The sequence below is a fragment of the Protopterus annectens genome, chromosome 6.part0 (genome assembly GCF_019279795.1).
Source record: "Protopterus annectens isolate FY-2018-M chromosome 6.part0, PAN1.0, whole genome shotgun sequence".
NCBI classification, from domain to species: domain Eukaryota; kingdom Metazoa; phylum Chordata; order Ceratodontiformes; family Protopteridae; genus Protopterus; species Protopterus annectens.
In genome coordinates this window covers 1,568,508,815-1,568,533,115 of record NC_056737.1, presented here as the reverse complement: position 1 = coordinate 1,568,533,115, position 24,301 = coordinate 1,568,508,815, and the positions used below count along the sequence as shown (strand labels likewise).

The 24,301-nt window shown below is 42.0% G+C and overlaps 1 protein-coding gene across 4 annotated transcripts in view; it reads left to right on the top strand.

Annotated features, from left to right (window-relative positions):
* Positions 1-24,301, top strand: part of SNX4 (sorting nexin 4) — a 2,225,118-nt gene that overhangs the window by 1,726,150 nt on the left and 474,667 nt on the right. For all 4 annotated transcript variants that reach the window (XM_044075014.1, XM_044075015.1, XM_044075016.1 and 1 more), the window contains one exon: positions 21,034-21,133. In XM_044075014.1, coding sequence (XP_043930949.1) covers positions 21,034-21,133 — 100 coding nt within the window. The remainder of the gene's footprint in view (positions 1-21,033; positions 21,134-24,301) is intronic.

Here is a 24,301-nt window from a genome sequence, read left to right as displayed (position 1 = left end):
CCACAAACTCTGTTGTATACACAGATGTCAGTTTTGGCTTTGCCAAGTTTATTGTTATTCCCAAATGGCTAAAAATGTGCAACGGGTATTGTGTGGCTAGTACCATTTGATGCCTCAGTAATACTGTCAGGAGCCAATCATCTGATACGGAAACACCTGGAATCCAGAGCTGCCACCACCAACAACATACATTTAACCGGGGGAGCTGTGGTGAGTCTGAAAGGTAGTGCTCTGAATTGGTAATGATTGGCTCCCAGCTGAAACAGATATCTCCTGGAGTGACTGTCAATCTTTATATGATGGTACACATCCTGGAGATCTATTGAGCACATCCAGTCATCCTGGTGCAGCAATGGCAGAATGGACTGAACCGTCACCATCCAGAACTTTGACTTCTTGACATATAAATTGAGATTGCTGAGGTCCATTATAGGCCTTAGGTCCTCTGTCTCTTCTTGTACCAAAAAGAAGCATGAGTAAGTTCCACATCCTTGTTGTTCAGTTGGGACCTGTTGGATGAGTCTTTTTTTCCTAGAATTTTTCAAACTTCTTGTAAGGCCTGCAGCCTCAGACTGGGTGGAACTTCGGGGAGATTCTTTCCAGAAGGAGGGGGAGGAAGGAAAAAGGGAATGTAGTAACCTCTGAAAATTATATTTAGCACCCAGAAATTGTTAGCTTTGTCCAGGCATCTGGGTGCAACAATAGTCTGCCCCTGATTCTCTCCAGAGTAGGGCAGCCGGGCAGAGCTTCAGGAGCGCTGATAGGGCTTGCAGATAAGTGTTCTCTGAAGCCCTGATTTTGTGGACCCCTTCTGCTCCTAGGGCGTCTGCCATTAAATCCTTACCCTCTACCTCTGGAAGAGGAGTCCTTGTTAATGTCTGGAAAAGAACTCTGAGATTTCCTGAACTACATTTTCTTCCCACGGAGCTGGTTTCTTAAAAAAGACCTCTTAGGGGAAGAAAACCTGGTTCCTACAGCAGACAGCATCTTTCTGTCTTGCTCGCTCAGGGTGGGTGTTTCCTTAACCAATGATCCAAATAAGGAGGACCCATCGAAAGGGGCATTAGTAAAAGACACCTTAAAGGATTCCGTGAACCCACAAAGCTGCAGCCAGGCATGTCTCCTAAGGGCTATGCCTGACCCGGCTGCTGGAGAGGTCCCTTCCGCGGCATTGGAGGTCAACCTCACCAGTGAATTAAACAGTGAATTAGAGTCGATAGGTGGGGAGAGACCTTATAGAAGTCCTGCTTCGAAGTGCAGTCTGAGAGAATTGTTGAGTTCTTTGACCAGTTCCCTCTGAAGACGTGTGAAGTGTGCCAAGTAGTTAATCACTGTCAGCACAGAGGTTGCTGAGGCGTAGACATGCTTTCCATGTCTGTCCAATGCTCGAGACGCCTCCTTTGAGGGGGTGGTAGGGTGGACAGAGAAGCTCTGTTCTGCTAGTTCCTTCTTGGTGGCCACTGACACTATGATGGCATCCGCTTAACACCTTTGCTGCAATGAGAGCGAGCCAAAGGGGGACTGAGAAACTTGTTGGCATGATGTTCTTCGTGTTTCAGTGTTGCAGTCATTACATTTGGGTTATCTGCCTGCAGGTAGCCCTCAGCCGGCCTGAATATCAAAGTCTTGGATCCCTGCGTTGGATGCTGTCCCTTCTTCCATGACATCAGGTCATCAGGGGGTATAAAACATGCAGCCGACACCATTACATCAGTCTTTCTTGCTGTGCGTTGCCCGAAGCAGAAGCAGTTCACAAGTGCCAGTCGGCCGACTCATGAAATTTTCATTTTCGAGTTTCAGAACCGAAGTCTTCAAAAAAGCCAATTACCCCGTTGGGGATCCTTTTTCTTGTTCTAAACCGATGTCAGTAAAAGTTAACAATTGTATTACCTATGGAAAGCAAATACCTCATAAAGATTTTCATTCGTACTGCATTCCCTGCTTAGGCAAAGACCACGTTCAGTCCTCAAACTATTCGTCGTCTGTTTATTTTTGCTGCAAATTATTTTGGTACTCGGTTTAACTATCCAGAAATGGCCTCGGTAAGCCATCCGACTACCGACATTCCGAAAAAACGTAAAGATAAAGACAGAGACAGACCGTATAGGTCCAAAGCTGCAGACAACGCTTCCGTTAAGCTAGTTGCCAGCTACTCAGTGAGGCCCTTTCGCAGCCCCTGATACCCGTTACTTCAGATTCGCAGGCCTCTACTGAGACCCATTCGGAGTCCAGTATGCCGCGAGATGCTTCTTCGACCATGGAACCTGCGGATGTCTTTACCTTGGATGGGTCCGGAGCCGCAGTGCAGGCACTGGCTTCTGAGGGTGTATTCAGGCCTACTGACTTGCATTTCAAACCGACGCCATCTTCTTCTTCAAGGCCTAAAACTCGATCCACACCTGGAAAACCGATGTCCAAACCGCATGGTCAGGCCCATATGCCTAAAAAAACAAATAAGAATGGCTGAAGACCTTGTTACTTTAATTAGGGGAAGCCAGCCTTCACCCTCTAAGAGACCTAGAATTTATTTTCCTTCTGATCAGGATTCTGAAATTTCTGTTTCTTCTGATTACCAGGATTTGCCCTTATCTACCTGTGAGGATTCTGATGCAGAGGACTGCATTCCCTCTGCTTCCCCTCCAGAAGATTTTTCTTTTGGTGAAACCGTGCACACTCATAGGGAGCATTTCCGCTGGGAAAGCCAGGATTACTCTGACTCCAACAAGAGGCTTAGGGAATTCGTACTCCTTCCTCAACACAGGCCTTTAGCTATCCCTCCTGTTCTGGACATTGTAAATGATGCCTTCTTGGAATCTAGCCTGGCCCCTGACACTTCACCTCCAGCTTCCAGGAAACCTGACCGGTATTACAGAGTGCCTGCCTCTCACAAGTTGTTCTTCAAGAATCCTACTGCGGACGCAGAGACCATTTCCCAAGGACCGAAAAACATTGACTACTACTGCCAAAAACCCTATCCCCTCTGATAGAGATTCCAGGGCCCTGGACAGATTGGGTAAGAAGGTATGCATTTCTGCTACTTTGGCCATTAGGGCCTTAAATTGCCAGTTTCATGCGTTAAAGTATCAGCAGCATATTATGGGACTACTTAAACAGAAACTGATGTTGATTCCTGACTGTGCTGAAAATAAAGATTTACAGGATTTAATGCACTCTGCTGAACAAGTTGGTAAACATACTTTGCAATGTGGTTTTGACTCTTTAGAAGCATCTTGCAGGGCTGCTGTCACTGGGTCTGTTCTTAGAAGGCATGCTTGGCTTAAGGAGCAAAATTTGCCAGATCATGTTAAAGCTAAATTACTGGATGCTCCCTTAAACCCAGACCACCTGTTTGGTAGCAAAACAGAAGAAGTCCTTAAAAAGATGGAGGAAAAAGCTAAATCTATGCAAACTGTTAAATATTTCCTGCAAGTACAGCTTCCCAGATTTAGTAGGCATTGACCTTCTAAGGATTTGTCCTTTCCTGTCTCATCCAAGCCTTTTCAGTCCAAACCCAGGAACAGCAGACCACCTAGGCTACAGTCTCAAGGTACTCACAGGCCTAAGCAGTGGGGGGCTCCCACTTTCAAAGCTGGAAGTAGTAAGACACCCCTCTATGGAAAAATGTCACAATGACTTAACCTTAAACCTTCCAAGCCCTGCTCAACTGCCTGCTGCCTTAGGGGGAAAGATTGCCCGGTATGCAAAAAACTGGGAACTCATTACCCAAGACAAATGGGTTTTAAATATAGTTTTTCAAGGATACAGATTCCACTTCCACACCTTACCAACCACAAATGGTTGGCATGACCTACCCCCAAATCAGTGGGCAGAGGCTCAACAGCAGGTTCTCTCTTTCTAAGTATCAGGGCTATTCAGCCTGTCCCAGCAGAAGAAAGGGGACAAGGTTTTTACTCAAAACTTTTTCTGGTACCCAGAAAAGACTGCTCCTGGCGTCCTATCCTGGACCTCTCTACTCTAAACACCTTTTTGGTAATCCCAAAATTCAGAATGCTAACACTTCAACAGCTGCTTCCTATGCTAGGCAAAGATGCCTGGTTGGCAACCTTAGACTTAAAGGAAGCTTACCCACACATCCCAATAAGGGAATCTTGCAGGAAATACCTACGCTTCAGATCAGGCTCCATGCACTATCAGTTCTCTGCACTTCCCTTTGGCTTATCTTCTGTGCCCAGGGTATTCACAAAGTGCCTAGCTCCAGTCATTGCATTTTGCAGGCAAAGAAATATTCAAATATACCCATATCTGGACAATTGTCTAAGTCAGGCAGAAAGCCAGGACATGCTACTAAAACATCTGCATTTTTAAAGAAACTTCTAACCTCATGGGGTACACCATAAACAAAAATAAATCTCATTTAGTACCCTGCCAACAAATTGTATTCCTGGGAGCAAGCTTGAACACAACTTCCCAGATGGCTTACCTCACGCCAGAGAAACAAGTTTATTTGACAGCCTACTTCAAACTACTGGCCACAAAGACCCAGCTATCTGCAAGTAAACTCCTGCAAGCTCTGGGGTTCATGGCCTCCTGCATTCTACTAATTCCATATGCAAGACTGCATATGAGGAAACTACAGTGGTATCTAAAAAGCCTATGGTGTCTATCTTCTCAGGACCTGGAATCAATGATTCTTATCATTCCTTGCATAAAGACACAGTTCCTTTGGTGGGAAGAGGCCTGCTACCACAACAAGGAGCTCCCATTCACTCTACCCCCTGCCGCCCAAACCCTGACAACAGATGCATCAGACTATGCATGGGGGGGCTCACTTGGCAGGGCAGTGCATTCAGGGCAAATGGAGCCAGAGTCAGCTGCACCTGCATAGCAATCAAAAAGAAATGTTAGCTGTACAGAATTCCCTGACAGCCTTCAAGGACCACATTCTTCCAGGACAATTATTGGTAAAGACAGACAACACCACTGTTATGTGGTACATAAACAAGCAGGGGGGAACCCACTCTTGCCCTCTCTGCAGACTAGCCGTGGCTCTGTGGAACACAGCCTCGAGCTACCAAGTGCACCTACAAGCTCAGTTCCTGCCAGGCAAGCTAAATTCACTGGCAGACGACCTAAGCAGAAATCTCATGGACCCACACAAGTGGTAACTGGACACAAAGATATTCAACCTTTTGAGAAAAATAATGGGGGAATCCAGAGATAGACCTGTTTGCCTCCCCACAAAACTACCAATTGGACAAATTCTGCACAAGGACTTAACACAGTCAAGCTTGGAAAGTGGATGCCCTGCCCTGCCCTTCAGCTGGGAAAGCCTCTCAGTTTATGCCTTTCCCCCTCTGCCTTTCCTCTCGAAAGTTCGGCTAAAAATCAGAAAGGACAAACCAAGGACAATACTGATTGCACCAGACTGGCCACGCCAACACTGGTACCCCCTCTTGCGCAGTATGTCACTGCTGGAACCATGGCACCTGCCTCAGTCCCCTTCCCTGCTGTCCCAGCAGGAGGGCCAGATTCTGCACTCTCAGCTTCAAACCCTGAACCTTGCAGCCTGGCTAATTCCTTGAGCTCACCAATAGCGTCACTCAGTAGGCAGGTGCTAGATGTCATTCTGGAGGCAAGGATGCGTAGTACTAGAAAATCCTATGCTGAAAAGTGGAAAAGATACTGTTCCTGAAGCCAGACTCTGGATGGGCACAACGGTGCCCAGCTTACCGCATATTCTTCAGTACTTAACAGAGATGCCCCACAAGGGCCTTTCCTTCTTGTCAATTAAAATTCATGCCTCTGCCATTTCAGCACATTATAATACTGAACCCACCCCTCTTCTCTCACCCCTTGCTAAAGCAATTCCTCAGAGAGGTCAAAAATTTAAGACCACCTAGGAGAGCCCCTACTCCAGCCTGGGACCTTAACTTTGTATTGGAAAAGCTCACTCTACCTCCTTTTGAGCCAGCTACAACAGAGTTGATATTCCTTTCTTGGAAAACAGCCTTCCTTCTAGCCATCACTTCAGCAAGAAGAGTGTCTGAATTACAGGTCCTCATAGCAGTGGAGCCCTTCATAATCTTCCATGCAGACAGGGTGTCCCTCAGGACCAATCCTTCCTTTATGCCCAAGGTGGTGTCTGGTGTGGCTCTTAATCAGTCCATTCATTTGCCTACTTTTTTCCCTAATCCACAGAACAAAGGAGAACGAATACTGCACTCTTTGGACATGCACAGACAACTTAGATTTTATTTGGACAGGACAAAGCCTCTCAGAAAATCTGCACAGCTGCTAGTTGGCTTTGCTGCAGGGGAAGAGGGGAAGGCCATTTCAAAGCAAACCATTTCTAAATGGATAGGCCATTGCATTCATTTCTGCTATAAACACCAAGAAAAACCTACCCCATAGGGGATAAGATCACATTCCACCAAGGCTGCATCTACCTCTGCAGCCTTACTCAGAGGTGTCCCTGCTTGGGACATCCTAGAGGCTGCTACCTGGAGCTCAGTACATACTTTCACCAAGCATTACCACTTGCCTATTTTTTCTAAATCCAGAGCTGGTTTTGCCACTGCAGTCTTGCAGGGCTTAATATCTGGTCCTAATGCTCTATAACTTCCTCCTCCCTTCCTTAGCTTTGGGAATCAACCCAAATGTAATGACTGCAACAGTGAAACACGAAGAACATAGTACAGTTGTTTACACTTACATAAATGTAGATGTTCGAGTGTATTCACTGTTGCAGTCCTGGTTACCCTCCCTCCCAGCCCCCTGCCTTCTCTTGGCTATACCTTTCCTCTTGTTTAGTGTATTACAGCTTTCTGGTGTATTTGCTTTTTGTTGGAAGTGTAATCTAACATATAATTGCTTCCCATTATGGGGGCACCTTATATCTGGGGCAATAAAAACTGATGTAATGGCGTCTGCTGCATGTTTTATACCCCTGATGACCTGACGTCATGGAAGAAGGGACAGCATCCGACGCAGGGATCCAAGACTTTGATATTCAGGCCGGCTAAGGGCTACCTGCAGGCAGATAACCCAAATGTAATGATTGCAACAGTGAATACACTCGAACATCTACATTTATGGCAAGTGTACACAACTGTTCTTTTAGGGTTAGATTCCATGGTGTCTGGCTCCTTCCAAGCCTGGTGGGAGACCAAGTCAATAAGCTCATCCACTGGTGGAGTCACCCAGGAAATAGATGGGCCCATCCTGAACACCTCCAGAAATACTAATTCCTCAGAAGGAGTTTGGGAAGACCATCCACCCTTTTGCTTTAGGATCTGTAGGTCATCTCCGAAGGAGATGTCATTGGGTGGTGACTGAGAGGATGCTTCTCCATCATTGAAATCGGTATCCGCAGTGAAGAACTCCAAAGGGGAGTCTACTTGCTTCCTCTTGCACGTCCTCTTCTGATGCATCTCCTCTGTGAGGTGGTCAGGGGAGGACTCTGAAGACAAAGGAACCCCTTTAGAGGGGTGGCTGGAGGACCTTCTGAACGGGCTGACTGTGGACAGGACAACTGGGATCAAGGCTCAGACTGGACGAAGGCTGCCTAGGTTGTGGGGGGGAGGAGACGTATGTCTAGGCCTGGAGAATGCCCTCTCTGCCACCTGGAAAGCTGACAAACCCAGGGAGCTCTCTCTCCCTCCCCGGAGCTGAAATAGTCCTAGAAGAAATTGAAGAGATCACCTTGGATTTGTGGCCTCCAGACTATGCCAGCTGCGAACTGTCAAGAGCCGAAGCCCTGAGGAAAAGAGACTAGTCTGACCATGTCAGAGTTGAAACCACTCCCACAGAGTCAATACTAACACCTCAGGTCTGGGGCACACCCTGCTCCGACAACCTCGGAGCCACGTCAGTCTGGGACACTGACGGAGTCCAGGAAAGTGCTATCCTCAGCTCTGTCGACATCTCCGTCAAGGTATCCGGATCTTGTGGTTCTGAAGCAGGTGGTCAGATTGGAAGAGGTGCTGGTAGAAAAGGTGACTGGGCTCTCACGGATCCAAGATGGGTCAGAGATTGTAAAAGTCCCTTCTCAATCTGAGCCTTGAGCGAACTCCGCATCACCCTGTCCATTTTGGAATGGGAGAGCCTAGAATACCTGGAAGAAACAAAAGAACAGGAAGACCTAGCCCGAGAAGGGGACTTCCCATACCTCGGAGTATGGCACCTAGATCTCTGATCGGAAACCCTCAGATCCAAGAAGGATTTAGACAGTGATGGGGAACTATGAATCAGTACTACTACTACTGTCGGATCCGACAGAGGCTTGGGGTCTGAAGTAGGCCAGATTCTTGGTGGAAGGCATGTCTGGTGAAAGAGACGCCAGATCCAAGGAACTCCTCTGTTTCAGGGAAGGTCTGCTCTTCCTTCAGTCCGAAGAAGACGGGTCTGACAACTTTGGTCTTTTGTCAGAAGCCGAAGTTGAAACCCTCAGGGAAGCTGGGCTCTTTGGACACACCTGGTTTAGCAGGTGCAATAAGTACAGCAACTATCAAAGAATAACCGCTGAAAAGCCAAAACAACGAAATCAGGAAAGCATTTTTCATACATACACTCACACACACACACACACACACGCACACACACACACACACATATATATATATGTGTGTGTGTGTGTGTGTGTGTGTGTGTGTGTGTGTATATATATATATATATATATATATATATGTATATATATATATGTATATGTGTGTATATATATATATATATATATATATATATATATAAAGAGAGAGAAAGTAGAAGGGAAAAGAAACATGGGCAAATGGCCATACAGGAGGCAGGAATGGGGAATAAGAAGAAAACTACCCTACTTAAAAGCTAGGTTGCGAGAGGAGCTTAAAGAATAGAATCAGTACAAAAGGAAGTGAAAGTTAGAGGAAATAGACAAAAAGTTTGAACTTATCTGTTAAGGAAGCTCGAGACTATTGCAGTTGTGTCTATCTAGGAAGGCGGTAAACAAGATCTGAAGCTTTAAGGCTAGTGCAGGGCATTATGGGAGTGAGAGGAGCTCAAGACTTGAAACTTCAATCTTTTGGAGTGACTGGATCAGATCCGATGTCAGATCCTAAGACCGTATCACAAGGAATAATGAAATGGACATCAGATCAAATGTTTATTTTATCACTGATATCCACATTGTATAACATTGTTTTGGTGATGTAGTTGAAAAATATCAACAATTTATTCAAAATTATTGAAAATTTCTCAGGCAGACATGAATGAATAGTCTAACCTTACCCTACTGCCAGCACCAGTAGTTTTAATATTTAAATGAAAATCAGTGTAAACATCAAACTAAAGCAGTTTGTAATGGAGTGGCTGAGGATTGGATGGGAGAAAGGAAATTCACCCCAGAGATCACGTCAGTCGCCCTGCTAGACAGGGCTCCAGGGAAGTAAATAGTGTGGGAAGAAATAGCCAGGGAATTGTTATGGCTAGGCTTGTATAGGCCCTAGGGCTGGTAGCCTAGTATCAACCTATCAACCTATGAACCTATGAGGAAGATGCTTCACCATGTGAGGCACCATAAATATTTTAAGACGCCTACAGACCAAGTCAGGGAAGCTATGACTCTCTTTGAAAGTAGTGGAATTTACTATGGGGGAGTTCCTGTGTGGAAGCATATCCTGCCTTCTGTCCATGTACTATGCTTTCTTTATTTACCAGCTCTGTGTAGATCACCCTGTTTGATTTCACAAGGTTATGATTTGTTGACAGCAGTTATGAAGAGGTATGAAGGGGAATAATCCTTCCAGAAGTTAGAACTCTTACCTTCTTAGAACTGTTCCTCCAAGATTGTCTTCCTTAACTGGCAGCTCAGCCTTTGATTCGTCAGTGTCAGTGGCATTGATGCTGACAATCCCCCACCACCACCATGTTTTATGTTTAGATTGACACATCCTTTAGTGCTTCTAAAGGCAAATGTTAGTCTGCCATTGTCCATTTATCCTGTGTGGTACAGGCATTGTCTGTCTTCAGTTTTGTACTGTTTTGGCCTACCCACTGTTGGCCCCACTGGCCTTGATTATGCTAGAATTACCAATGTCAGCTGCTCAAGGAACCTCTGAATCTCTTGTGGATGTGTTTATGGCATTCCCTTCCAATATACTGTTTTGACTTCATCTGCCTTTCCCAAATCCTATACTCAGAGTGGCAATGCCCCTTCCCCCACCATCTCTGTCACCTCTTTGGTTCCATCTCCCTTCAACCTAGATTGAGGTCCCCATTATACTGTCTGTTTTACCAAGGGATATTATCAAATTCATCAGGCGAACCCATGATTTGAAGCTAGAATTGGGCCTGCTGACTGAGAATATTGAGTGAGGAGGACATAGGTGTTTATCCTCCTCCTCTCTTTAATTACCCTAAATTTGATGAAGTATTATAGATAATGCAAGAGAGGAGGTAGCACACCAAATTGGTATATCCCCTCTGCAGGCATCAAGAAGCATGCAAGTACATCCAGCAAACCCACCTAGATGTGGCCTTACTTAGGAGACACTCCACAGAGAACCTGGACACTTTGAGCCAGCAGACTCAAAGGTGGTCTGTCTTCTGTAGAGTCCGCAGCTTGGGCAGAGACTCCAAAGCCTGAGGTGATGGTCTGTGCTGTTGCCTCAGTAAAAACACTGCTCCTCAGAGTGCACTGCCTGTCCATCTGATCCGCAGCCATGGACTGTGGGCAGGTTTGGAAAGGCTGTGTCCTTCACTTTGTCCCTGAGGGTAGTACCATGGAGGGATTTGCAAGAGCAGCAGGATCTGGCATTACACTCTACCAGAGCTCTCGTATCTAAAATTATCATGTCTGTCTTCAAATCAGTAATATTAATGCTGTAAGGACTTGGACAGCTCAGCATCTAAAACCTTCCCAGGCCGTAAATTCTCCCTTTCTCCTATAATGCTGTGCCCTCTGATGGTCTCTGCAGATCTGTTTTGACACTTAATTGAGCTTGCAGCAGAAAAAAAAAAAAGACTCGGATGCAAAACTGGTGTTAATCGAGGATTTTTTTAAGTGAAAGTTTTCTTCTCTTTCTATATTGTTAGTCAAATACACAAATGGAAGTGAAAACCACAAAAACTCCAAAAAAAGTGGAAGCGGACAAGTTCAGCAAAAGCACGGGCTGTTTATTTAACGTAAGCGCTTTCGGCTAAGGATATTCCTCAGCCTTCTTCAGACTAAAACAGTAACTTACTCACAGCAAGACCTTATATATGAAATACATATACTAATTAAAACAATTAAAATAATTAACTAAATTAATTAACCACTTAACGAACTTCAAGCCTAGATTTTAAAGGGCTAATACTGTTTCTGATAAACTGAATATTTTTGACTACAAATTATTTCGATGCAGGAAATTGCAGTTGGAGGTCTCTTAACTTCAAGAATGTATTAGTAAGAAAATAATTCCCAAGGGTTTGCGCCAATGGCGATACCCTGCTGGTTTGGTCAATAATTCAGTTTTTCACCAAGAACTGTTGGCCCTATTTGACAAACAGGGCTTGGAATTTTTAGCATCATTAATAAACTATTATGGTTCTGAAATAAAGAGCTTGCAGGAAGACCTGATACAACTTCAGTCTTTCTTGCAAAGACATCCTGACTTCATTAGATACAAGTATGATTATTTAAGAATTTTGTCCAGTATTGAAGCGTCCATCTCTAAGTTGCTGTTGAATAAGAAACGTAAAATTGACAGGGATATTAAGGACTACGGTAATAAAAAGGCCTACCCCCCTCCTCCTTCAGGACAAACTGGATCTTGGGGGAATAGTTAGGCTCCTATTAACAACTCCCCCCTGGTGGTTCAAGATGATTCTTTCAACCAAGAGAGGGTGCCTGTTCGGAGGAGCGAACGTATTAGGGAGCCATGTTAACAATGCAAATGGTAATAATGTGCATTTTAATAACCAAAATCAAACAGAACAGTCCCCAAATGAAGATGAAAACAACCAGGGGTTTTCCAGGGTCAGAAACAGGTCGAATTTAACGTCGAACAACAACAATACCACGACGAACAACAGGGGGCGAACACAGAGGAGGAAAAGAGGGAACCAATGCAGGAGATGACTCCCATTGAAATAAGGGGACCTAATGTCCTTACAAGCAAACAAGGGGACTTCAAGATCTATAATTATACGGTGTTAACGGTGGAACAAGCATTGATAGACTTTTTTTCTAAAGGACTTTCATTTGTCCCTGATAAAAAATGTAAACTTGTTAACACCATTATAGACTTGAAGTTATTTGTGCGTAAATTAAATCTTGCCTTTAGTTTAGGTAACACACCTACACTACTCAATACCTACAAAGTATCAAGCATTTTTAATCCCCGACTACATGGAGTTTTAAGAATTTTTGAAAAGTTGTGTGAGATAGATTTAAGGTCAATGCTTAACCCACATGTCTGTCCTAAATTAATGAAAAGTAATGTTTCTAAGAACGAGTTAGACTTTATTTCCCTCCTTAATGAATGTAAGATAAGGGTTATGATGCCCGATAAGGGAGGGGGTCTTGTTTTCATGGATGAATATTTTTATGATAGAAAGATGTTTGAACACCTACAATCAGGAACCTATTTGAAGTCAAGCCTTAATGAGGTATATTTAGCCTATAGAAAAATTAGGGGAGTACTAGATGATTTGTTCCTGGAAGGTAGCATTGACTGTGATATCTTACACTATTTGACCATGCCAGCCCCCAGAATTCCAACTTTGTTTGGCACCCCAAAAATCCACAAGGATTTGATTGATCCCCCTTTCAGACCAATTGTGGATGGAAGGGGATCCATCACTTATGCGTGTGCCAAATTTGTGGATGGTATTCTTAAACCCCTATTAATGGACGAGGTACAAATTTGTAAAGATTCCTGGGGCTTTTTGGAACATATTAACAAGATTGAATATGATCCAGGCCTTATTTTTCTCGTTGTGGACATCAAAGACTTCTACACGGTAATTCCTCATCAGTTGGGAATAGAGTAAAAAATTTTATGTTGTTTAAAAAGGCAACTAATGAACAAATGTACCTGGTAGAAATTCTTCTGGACCTGGTGTTATCAAATAATTTCTTGGTGTTTAAAGATCAGTCTTTTCTTCAAAAGACGGGGATAGCCATGGGGTCTCCCTGCGGGTGCAGTTTTGCAAATAGTGTATTGGCATACTGGGAACGACAATGGCTGTTCCAAAATGAGATGTACCAGCAAAATGTCACTTGGTACATTCGATACCAAGATGACATGTGTTTCTTATGGAAAGGGCAACTAGAAGAGATACCTGAATTTATTAACAGCATTTCAAAAATGACCAATTTCCTTCAATTCACTTACACTGTTGGGGTAGATGAGATCAATTTTTTAGATGTTAAATTAAGTAAGGATAAGATCAACAACAAAGTTAAATCTATGATCTATAGAAAGCCCACTCATTCAAACTCTTATCTCCATTTTTCTAGTAGCCATCCCTTTCACCAAAAGAGAAGTGTGGTGAAAGGGCAGTTTGTCAGAGCGTCTAGAATGGTTTCTGAAAAACAGGAGTTTATTAGTGAATGTGAAAATTTACGTGAAATGTTCTCCACGAGAGTATATCCAGATTCTTTAGTAAAAGATATAATGTATGAAGTACAGGTCAAAAGAGAAACAGGACACTTTAGGCCCCTTTTGGGAGGGGGAACATTACAAGTAAAACAAAAGGTCAATACAGGTAATATGCCCCCTTTTAATTTTCTCTTCACATATTGTACGGATTTTGATATAATTAGGGGCATTATTTACAAGAATTGGAATATTCTTTTGGAGGACCAGGCATTGGTTAAAGTGGTGGGACAACATCCAACATTCACATATAGACGAGGGGTAAATTTAAAGAACCTTGTTGAAAAGACCATAGTTAAAACTAAAGTGAATGGTATGGGTATGGCTAAATGCGGTAGGTGCCCCCAGTGCAAATATATTTTACCTGATAATAAAACTAACATTAATGGTAGAACTTAAATGATAAGTACAATTGTGAAACTAAAGGGGTAGTGTATGTTGCCTTGTGTAAGAAATGTCCCTCCTTTTATATTGGCAAAACGGAGAGGTCATTAAAGAAAAGAATCTATGAACATCTGTATGCCATAGGGAGAAAGGACTTGACTAATGCACTTGCAAAGCACACTTGTGAATATCCTGAGCACTCTTTCTTGTTTACAGTGGTTCACCAGGTTAAAACTCATATTAGGGGTGGTCCATGGCAATTACGGCTGGAAGAACAGGATGTTTTTTGGCAAATTAGAACATTTGCACACTTACCCCCAGGTTTAAATGAGTATGCTTCTATAGCACTGAAGAGATGAGTCTGTTATTACATTTATATTTAAATTTATACCATGAACTGAGATATATATATATATTTATTTACATAGACATAATCATGGTTATAATAATTTTTGGCTCCTTTTCATAAGTCATAAATGTTATTATTAAGTGACTTATTTATTGGTTATACAGGGTATTTTATATATATTTATATTTATATATTCCTAGGAGTTCCGTATGTTAGTTTAGTGTGTTTGTGACTAAACAATTGATATATTTGATATATTTGATAGATTTGAAGCTTACAAGATGGTCATTTAAAAAATATATTTTGTATGTTTTAGTTAGTAGAAATGTAAAACTGTTTGTGTTAACAGGTATTAGCCCTTTAAAATCTAGGCTTGAAGTTGGTTAAGTGGTTAATTAATTTAGTTAATTATTTTAATTGTTTTAATGAGTATATGTATTTCATATATAAGGTCTTGCTGTGAGTAAGTTACTGTTTTAGTCTGAAGAAGGCTGAGGAATATCCTTAGATGAAAACGCTTACGTTAAATAAACAGCCCGTGCTTTTGCTGAACTTGTCCGCTTCCACTTTTTTTTGGAGTATATTGTTAGTCATTTAATAATGATATCTTCAATCTCCAGTCAGACCTCAAATAATTTATTTGTTTAAATTTTCAGAAACCAGCTCCAGGGACAGAAAAAAAAAACTCTGGCTACAGACTAGGTGACCCAAGTTTGATTAGTGGCTTAGGTACCTGACAGAGCTAGCAGGAGAGGATAGGTATGAGTGACCACTGCTGACTTGCCTATCTTGGCAGGAGGGGATGCAGCTCTGGCTTGCCAGTTGGGTGATATCTGATGAGAACACCGGTTGTTGAACCCATGAAGCACAAGTCTGTGATCTTTTGCTGCTGTGGTACAAATGCATGAAGCCTGGTAACTTGACATGTGGAGGCACACTTCCTCCAGCAGGTGGCATGTGGTGGGGGTTACTGAGAGGGTCAGGGTATTCCACTGCTTCGTGGGTTGGACACTCCACAGGGCCAACAATATGGGCCTGCTCCCCACCACCTGACTGTCACAGGTGGGGAATAGCTGGACCATTAGGGCTATCCAGATAGGAGCAAATATGTTGTAGGGCTCCCACCTAGCCTAGGGATAGCTATCTTATGTTCTTGGGATGAATGGGCTGATTCATTGCAGATAGAGGCACCATTGAGTTAGATCCTTCAGAGAGCAAAACAACAAAAAGTTCCGCTTCCTTGTAGGTCTCTGAACGTTCAGTGGACCTTTTCATTTTAACCTGTGTTCTGTGCCAGTGTTTATCAGTGTTTTAATTCTAATTGTAAAAAGTTGAGATCCAAATATTGGGAAATTTATGTTTGTTACTGAAAAAAAATCTAAAACTTGGTCAGCTGTGTCATTACTGAGAAACAAAGTACAATTTAGATTGTGTGTGTAAATTATTATTTGTAAGTAATGTAAATTTTGTTTTGTTTGAGTATTCAAAATAAAAATTGTAGAAAAAAATATTTTGCTTAGGATTTGTGTTCTTTGTGACAGTTCTCCAGACCTCAGTTCTATGTAGTTGTATTTTGCCATTACTGCTTTCTCTGTCAGGTTTAGTTTCTAGTCGGCTTTTTCTTGTGCTTAGTTGTACTTTGCTTTTTGAATGGTTTTCTGAGCCTTTGCAATCACGGATAGAGCAAGACAACGAGTTTCAGGAAATGTGATTCTCATAGGCCTAATATCCTTTCCTAAAACCATCATGTATTCTCTGTAGTCTGCCTTGGCTCAGAGCATTTAAAACAAGAATGGGATATCTGTTATGCATTTGACCAAAGAACTCTTTTAACAGGAGGGGGAACAAACAAGTTGAACTTTAAGGGTTCATTACCCAGGGAAGGTTCAGCCATGGATGTAGCATCATCTACTGTTCCAAAAGAGTTAGTGCCCCTGGTAGCTAACAGAGTTGACCCTGCTAGATATTTTATGGACAAGTGTGATGATAACAGTATGTTTCATAAATAGAGAGAACGGAGATAAACCCTGTGCTCTTCCAAAGACAAATTAAGCATGGTCTGTTTGTCTGTGTACTGTGTGGGTGTACATAGCCAACTGTGATTTTATTTAGATAGAACAAAATTGATGCACAATCGTTTTTCTTTTGATTTTCACCGTTTGGATTCCAAAATGTCCACGGTCAGTGTGTCCTTGTGGCTTTCAAGTTATATTAAATGTTGTAAAGAAAAATTATAACAAAGCTGTATCTGTTAAATTTACCACATAATCCAGCTAAAGCAGTGGCTACTTATCAAGCATGTTTCATAAATGCTCTATAGCTATTTTTGCAGCTGTGACTTTGGCTTCTCTGAATACATTTGCAAGACAGTGTAAGCTGGATATGATCTCTAGGTTTCAGTCTTCTTTTGAAGCCACAGTCTTCTTTTGAAGCCACAGTCATCTGAGTTATTTTTCATGATGCTAACTAAGAGGATTGCCTGATCATTTTGGATACAACAGTTATGTACTTACCATAATGATGGGTCTCCATGACCATGCTCTGTCTTCCCTGGCTTCCAGTGGACATCTCTGTATATGCATGCATTTTTAAGCCTTTTTCGCTTGTACTTTTTCTTCGAGTGGCACATTAGGGATCTGGAAAGGCTGTGTCAGCACAGAGTAGTTTGGGTAAAATGAAGCAGTTAAAGCCTGAGAAAGTTTCAGATGCTTAGCTGTGTAAGTATGACAGTTTTAGTCTTGCTGGTTTGAAGAAGATGGAACATAATCATTCAGAGCTGTTGTTATGGAAAGTGCGCAACTTTCATTTATATCTTGCCACATTCACTGAGAAAACCTAGATAACCTTCAGTGACCATCTGTAAAGGCTCTTTTGTTGTTCAGACCCAAGCTCAACAAGCAGTTGTTGAGCATAAAAGAATAGTGTTTAACGTTAATGGCTGTGTAGGCTTACTTTCCCATTCTCCCCAGCATTTATTTTTCAAAATGCAGAGGAGCGCTGAACTCTGTTTTTGCACAACCCACAGCTAAATGATGAGATGGGTAGAATTTTGCAGTGCTATTCTGCTGTATCCCAGCAACATTAATGGCAAAGAATATCCAGCTTTTCCTGAGAGGCCTTAGTCGGCCCCTGGACAAATCACAGCACTCCTGATTTCTCTCCTGTCTGCCTTGCTGTGGAGTATTTGGGGGATATTTCATCCTGCACACCCTAACTTGAAGGAAAAATCACTAAAAATGCACAAATCAGATAGTTAAAGAATCCATGATATATTGTCCATTTCATTTCCCCACTGGCCATTCCATCTTTTTTCTTTTCAGATATCCCACCCATTCAAAGCATCAGGCAAGGAAGAATCTGATAAGCTTCTTAATTAAAGAGCCATCTGTGATGTGCCATTATACCAGCAAAAACCTCAACATTATTCCATGTCCTTTTTACTGCCAAAGAAGACAAGGGACCTCAGGTCCATCTTAAATTGATATGCCCTTTGTAACTTTATTCTCGGAGTCTCTTGCATTGGCCACCCCTCGGTCACCTTCCTCTGTTTATCCAGAGAAAAATGGATGTATTGTTTGCATCTTACGGATGTTTACTTGCCATCAAGGTAGCCGAGTACTCATGAAGGTTCCTTCATTTTTAGGTAGGAGCCACTTGTCAGTTCAGGATTGTTCACATTGATTTCACCCCTTTCCACAAGGGTGTTCACAAAGTGTATCCTGTTGGTTACAGTCCACTTGTGGCTGCAGAGCATTAGGGTGCTTCCTTTTTCTGGATGACTTGCTGCTGGAAACAGCATCCAGAAACAGTATTTTTTTTTTTAATTTTCATGAAGAGGGACACTGCTGAAGTTTCTTTTCTTAGGAGTGACAGCCTTGCAGAGTCCCAGTTGCATCCTTTTCAGATGCTGACCTGCATAAACTGTTGAGAAAAGTGTATGTTGGGTGTTTTTGGCCCTAGAAAACATCCAAATGATTCCTGATACAGTAAATTAGCTTCTGTAGACAAAGTGTGTCACAGCAGCAATATTACTTTTGGCAGTAGATCTCTTGGCAGTGACCTTATTCATGCTTCTGTATGCTGAATGGTTCATAAGTTTCTTCCACTGGACTCTTGAGTTAGTTGGTTGAAATATGTGGATCGTTTCATTGCTTCAGTTAGGTTATCCAAGACTTGCTTGTCCTTTCATGGTTGGTTGATCAGTCCTAGGAGCCTTCCTAGAGACTTTTTTAATCTTAGGTAGTCCTATAGCCACTTTTATGGCAGACATGTTCGCTCTCAGTGGTGACATTTTGTAAGGCAGATGATCCAAAGATCAAGGGTTCATCAAGTGACTTGCCTTCATATCAGAATTGTTGAAATGAGAACAGCTCTTCTCTGACTTGAGGCCTTTCAGGACTACCTTACCACAGCAGTTTAACATCATAGCTTTGGCATGGTACATCAGCATGGGAGAATCGACTGTTACACCTTGTACAGAAAGGCTGTGAAGTTTTGGCTGTGGGTTATCCAGTCAGGATGTTTTTGGGTAGCCACTTTGGGTCCAGCGGATTCCAATTTTCTCATAAGCAGGTTGTGTTGCTGCTTGCTGATACCCCACAAGTGGTCACTAAGCCCATCCATTGTAACTAAAATTTTACACAAGTGTCAGTATGTGACCAGTGACAAAATGCTCTTGGTTTTCTTCCCACGTAACGTACGCTGGTGGCCAGAGTTAGAATGCTGTGGTTCATTTGTGGCCTCTGGGTACTCTGTACTCTTTTCCCCATTTCTTCTGATGGTAGTCATTCAAAAGCTGAAGTTACACAAATCAAAACCGATTCTGATTGCCCTGTTTTGGACTCTTGGTTTCATCTACTCAAACCTTGCTTAATTCTTTCCCTCTCTTAAGCTTTCTGTCCACAAGATTCTGCTAACTCGGACTTAAGGAGAACATGTGTAAACTCCATGCAGTCAGATTAATAGCATGTCTACTCCACTTCCAGTAATAGCCAGGTCACATAGGCTCTCCAGTAGAGTTTTATCCACTGTTTCCTCCTGTCAGAAACATTTCATGAAGAAGACATAAAAGGATAAATGGAAACTTATTTCCTGTGCAGTGGAACAAAGGCTAGATTCTAAGTCCCTTTACAGCTCTATTTCCCAGGTTTTGTAGCATCTCTTTATGATTGCTCCTTGTCTTAGTTTTTCTTCAGGTAAAGCACATTTGATAGCATTTTCTAGATCTCAAGTTAACCATGACTTCCTGTCAGGCCATTTTGAAATGTGCCTTTTTGATGTTACGTACTCCTCTGACAGCCAGTCCCCCCTTTGGGGTATATTTTGTATGGTAGAGAAGCTAACTTTTCCAACATTTCACCTGACACTTTCAGCATTACTGAGTTTCCATCCTGGAAAACTTTGTTCTTGTAAAAATAATGTCTGAATTACGTGTCCTGTCAGTAAAACACTGATTTGTCATAAGGAGAGAATTGTACTTAGAACCAACCCTTTTTCTGTTTAATGTGGCTTCTCAGTCCAATTTAAATCAGTTTGTCTATTTCTCAGTATTCTGTGTTGCTTGCAGAAGCCAAGGAGATGGATTAGTATGAACAGTTCATGTACTGTCAACACACTGCAAGCAAGACATTTTTGTTTCTTCCTCAAAAAGGTGGAAAACATTTTAAAACAATGCTTTCATCTGTGTCTTTTCAGATGCATTTACTTTTGCTAACCCTATTATTGACCAGTCCTTACCTAGAATTTTAAGGTATATTCTACCAGAGCTATGTTTATATTCAGTTTTTTTTTTTGTGTATAACACTGCCTTAGGTGAGGTTTATAGCACAATTGACCAACACTGAATACCTTTGCAGAACATCAAAGCTGGATGCTGTTTCTTGGTCTTTGTCGTCATTTAGGGCCATGGCTGTGAAGAATACATTTACTTAAGGTAGCAGGCAAGGAGGATTATCTAAGAATACTCTCCCATTATTAGTACAGATTGACCACTTTACCTTCAGATATAAAATATATGGTTACTTACTTTTAACGATAGCTTTGTAAGAGAAGGTACTACTGCAGTAATCATTCCCCTTCCAGTCCACAATCCTTGCTGTATAACTCCTCTTTCTGATAACATACTGTAGAAATCTTTTAAATTGTTGGAGCTTTTTCTTGCTCCAGTACTGAAAAGGGCAGTAGACAAAATGGATTGTGGGACAGGGTAGAGTTCACAGTTGTTGAGCAATTCTGACACTGTGGGCATTGTTGCTGAAGTTATTGTAGGTGGAATTCTTACAGATGTAGTATTATGCTAAGTACTGGTAAGTTTTGCATGTTTGTCTTTATGCTCACTACTTTGCCAGACATGGTATGTTATATAGCACATCTACCTCCCAGCAGTTAGAGCAAAACACTACAGCACTAATGTGCTCCTCTTTGCCATCTAGTATCTACAAAGGTGCAAGGCCTGGAGTTTATATTCTGGGAATATAGCAGGACTCTTACCTAGTGTCAGTTAGTGGATAAGAATGGAATTAAGGTGAATTACATCAACATATAGACAAACCAACTAAAACACTGAAGCAATGAACATCCAAAGAGACAAAAGTAAAAATAAATAGTGTAAGATGCTTTTTAGAGTTGCACTTTTAATTATAACAGTAGTTTTTGTGATATAAAGACCCATCCATTATTTAATGATGTTTGCAGCTGCACTGCTGTTTTTACTCTGCTTTGTTTCAGAGCAGTTTGTAGGAAACATGAGCTGTTACAGTATGAGCTGGAAATGGCAGCTTTGGACTTGACATCCAAAAAACAGCAGCATGAAGAGCTGGCAACTGGGGTGAGTCTCATTTTTTCATTTCCTTATCCAAATACTGGGTCTCAAAAACCCAAACTACTTAAGCCATTACAAATGAATGACAATTAACATACAGCTTGTTGACAGTCACTTATGAGGTGAAGTGTTGTACACACTGGTGTTCCTTCAGCTCAAAGCCATTTGTAGCATACTGATATATGGTGTTTCTACAAGGTGAGTTTTATTATGCACTAGCAGTTAAATGCAAGTTAAAGTTACAGAAAGAAAGTCCTGTAATTTCAATAAAACTGTAATTGGGTTATCTTCTGTGGTAAAGCAGATTTCTTGGTTGAGCAGTAGTATGTTTGACTTTGTGCATATATAGTAGATCCAGAAGTCAGGCTCAGTATAATCAGACTCCATCAAGGTAGAGATGCCTAAGGAGAGATGGTTGTTAAGGCCGTCATGCTGAAAAATTCAGTTCTAGTTTTTGTGGTACCCGCAACCTACCTGACCCAGCAGTCGCATGCTTTGTGGAGTTCCCTGATGAACCTTTATGATTTGAAGGGGAGAAGGGACTAAAGCTAGAACAAGAATACTATAATGTGTTTATGTTTGTAAATAATAAAGTTTTTGTTCTCTTGTAATATAACTGTCATCTGATAGTTGTGGAGTAATGTAGTGTACATGAAATAAAGTGCATAACTTGAAAAGAAGCAAAATTTGACATGGCTTTAATCCAGGGATATAGTCCTATCCCTTTACTCTGCCTCCTACCAACTATTTAGGGATTACCTATGCCAGACCTACAAGGCACTCACAAATCCAGCCTTGATGGAGTTGCTACACATCCGCAAGTCAAACAGCATGAGGGCCACCCGATCTAGGGATCTAAACTTAGTTAGCGACTCAAACAAAACATGCCGGAGAGACAGATATATGTCTCAGAGATTGTCCCTTTCTGGAACAGGCTTCCTAGTTGCATTAAACAAAGCCATTCCCTGGTCCTCATCAAATGCATTTTGGTTCAGTTTCTGGGGAATTGCAAATTCACACCTGGAGTAGTGTCTATGGTCCCTTATGGACAGGGGTAGTCTCTGTAAGATACTCAAAGCACAAGCTCAAATCCATGCCATCCTCTGCCCCTAGCGGTCATATGTAGAGTAAAATCTGGTTATATTGGCTAGGCTTGCAAGGGCCCCTTAAGCTGTTAGCGTAGTAATCTCCTTTGAACCTGTGTTGTACAGAAGATACCTGGGGAAATAGTACTTGGAAATCTGACTTAAAAGTTATGTGTCTTAAAATGCACAAACTCGAGAGCTACTGTAGCATTACTTTGAGTTACTTTATTTATTTACATTTTGTTGACCATGTTAGTTCCACTAGGCCAACAGCATGTATTCAGGGGTGGCCCAAGGTGGCATTCATACTAACTAGGGGAAATTTACCCAGGGCACCAGGAAACTAACTTGCTTGATTCAAAAGGTTCCGTGTGATCTTTTACTTCCACCTTGAGTTGCCACCAACTGAGGCAGATGGGGCCTCATTTATCATTTCATCTGAAGGGGCGGCACACTCAGGAGAGCACCACCCACCTTATGCACTTTTCCAGTAGTATTGTTTGCATGTTGAGTGTTATTGCAGCTCTTTTAATGTGTTTTTACCTCCCGTTTGCATGTATTTTAGGCCTTGTATTGCAGTTATTTTGTTTGCTATTTTCTACTGAAGTTCAGAAATTTAGCTTTTTCTGCTTGGGTCAGCATTTTGCTTTCTTGCGAGTATTTATGGACATTGCTGTTCCTTGGGACTCTCTCATGATATGCGTTAGAACATGTTTGCATCTAAAGTGTGGATGGCCATTGTAATAATTGTAAAAGTATCTGAAAAATAAATAGTAATATAAATTGCAGCAGAATGTTTAAAACTTCCCTGTATATTTCAAGAAAGCTGTCATGCTAATAAAATGAGAACGGGAAGTGGGTTACCGTGGATCACGTACTTAAGGATGAGTCCAGAATAGTGTCCGGTGATTATGGGCCTGTTAATCTCACTTCATTTCCAAGGAAGCTCACAGAAAAAATTGTAAATGGAAGGTGGGGAAGCTTCCTGAATGCTAATTCTGTACTTTATTGGTTGGCAGCAGAGCTCTTGCAAGTACAGCTTGATATAATTCTGACTTGTTCACCACTGAATCAGTGGGGTGGGGCACCCTGTGCATATGATATGTGCAAAGTTCAGCCAAATCTGTGAGTCAGGGTGTCCCAAGAGGTTGACAGAAAGCTGAATGATGTTGGAATGAAACCCAGAATGGTGGAGTAGAGTGGACAATGGATATCTGACTGGATACAAAGAGTGATGGCTGTAAAGGATCCATCATTACAAACAGAAGGGAAGTACCATCCATCCAGCCAATCAGCATTAAGGTTTACTACCATCCAAGGCTATCCCTTTACATGGCAGGGGCCAGTTCCAGTCTCCTCCTTCCCCACACCCCTTCTGCTGAGCTAGACTGTTGAATTCAAGCTGAAGAGGTCATTGCTCTTTCAGTGAACAGGATTCTGGTATCTACAGCAGTGCATTACGGAGAGTGATATAGGTTTGAGGTTAGGCTGCAGCAGCCTTCATCTGTATCATTACCTACAGTTATTTTGTACAAATTGAGAATGCAATGACTGACACATATCTGAAATTAAACTTCAAACAATCAAATGGTTTATTTGTTATAAAAGGCCAAGACTTGGACTAGGCCACCTTTTTATAACTAATCTGCTAATTTAAATAGGTAACTCTTGGAAGATCTACAAAAGCAGGCCAGAGACGAGCACTTCCAATGTCTCCATGGTAGTAGGTTCAATAGACATGTTCCTCAGTATGCAAAAAGTAGCTGACATTTCTAACTAGCAGCCCCTAGAAGGCAGAGGACAATATGGCACACTATGCTGCATCATATAAGAGGGACCCATGTTGTGTAGAAGCAAATAAACCAACAGCAAGATTTTGAAATCAGTACAGTAATGGATTGGATGCCAGTGCAATCTCCTTATCACAGGTGTACTGTGGTAATAACAAGTGACCTTGTTACACAGTTTTGTCATAGCTGTAGATGATTAGTCTGTGTGTCATGAACTTGCAGGTAAAGGTCATTGCAGTAGTCGAGTTGAGAGAAGATTACAACATGAACAGTTAGAGACTGGTCATCTAACAGCTACT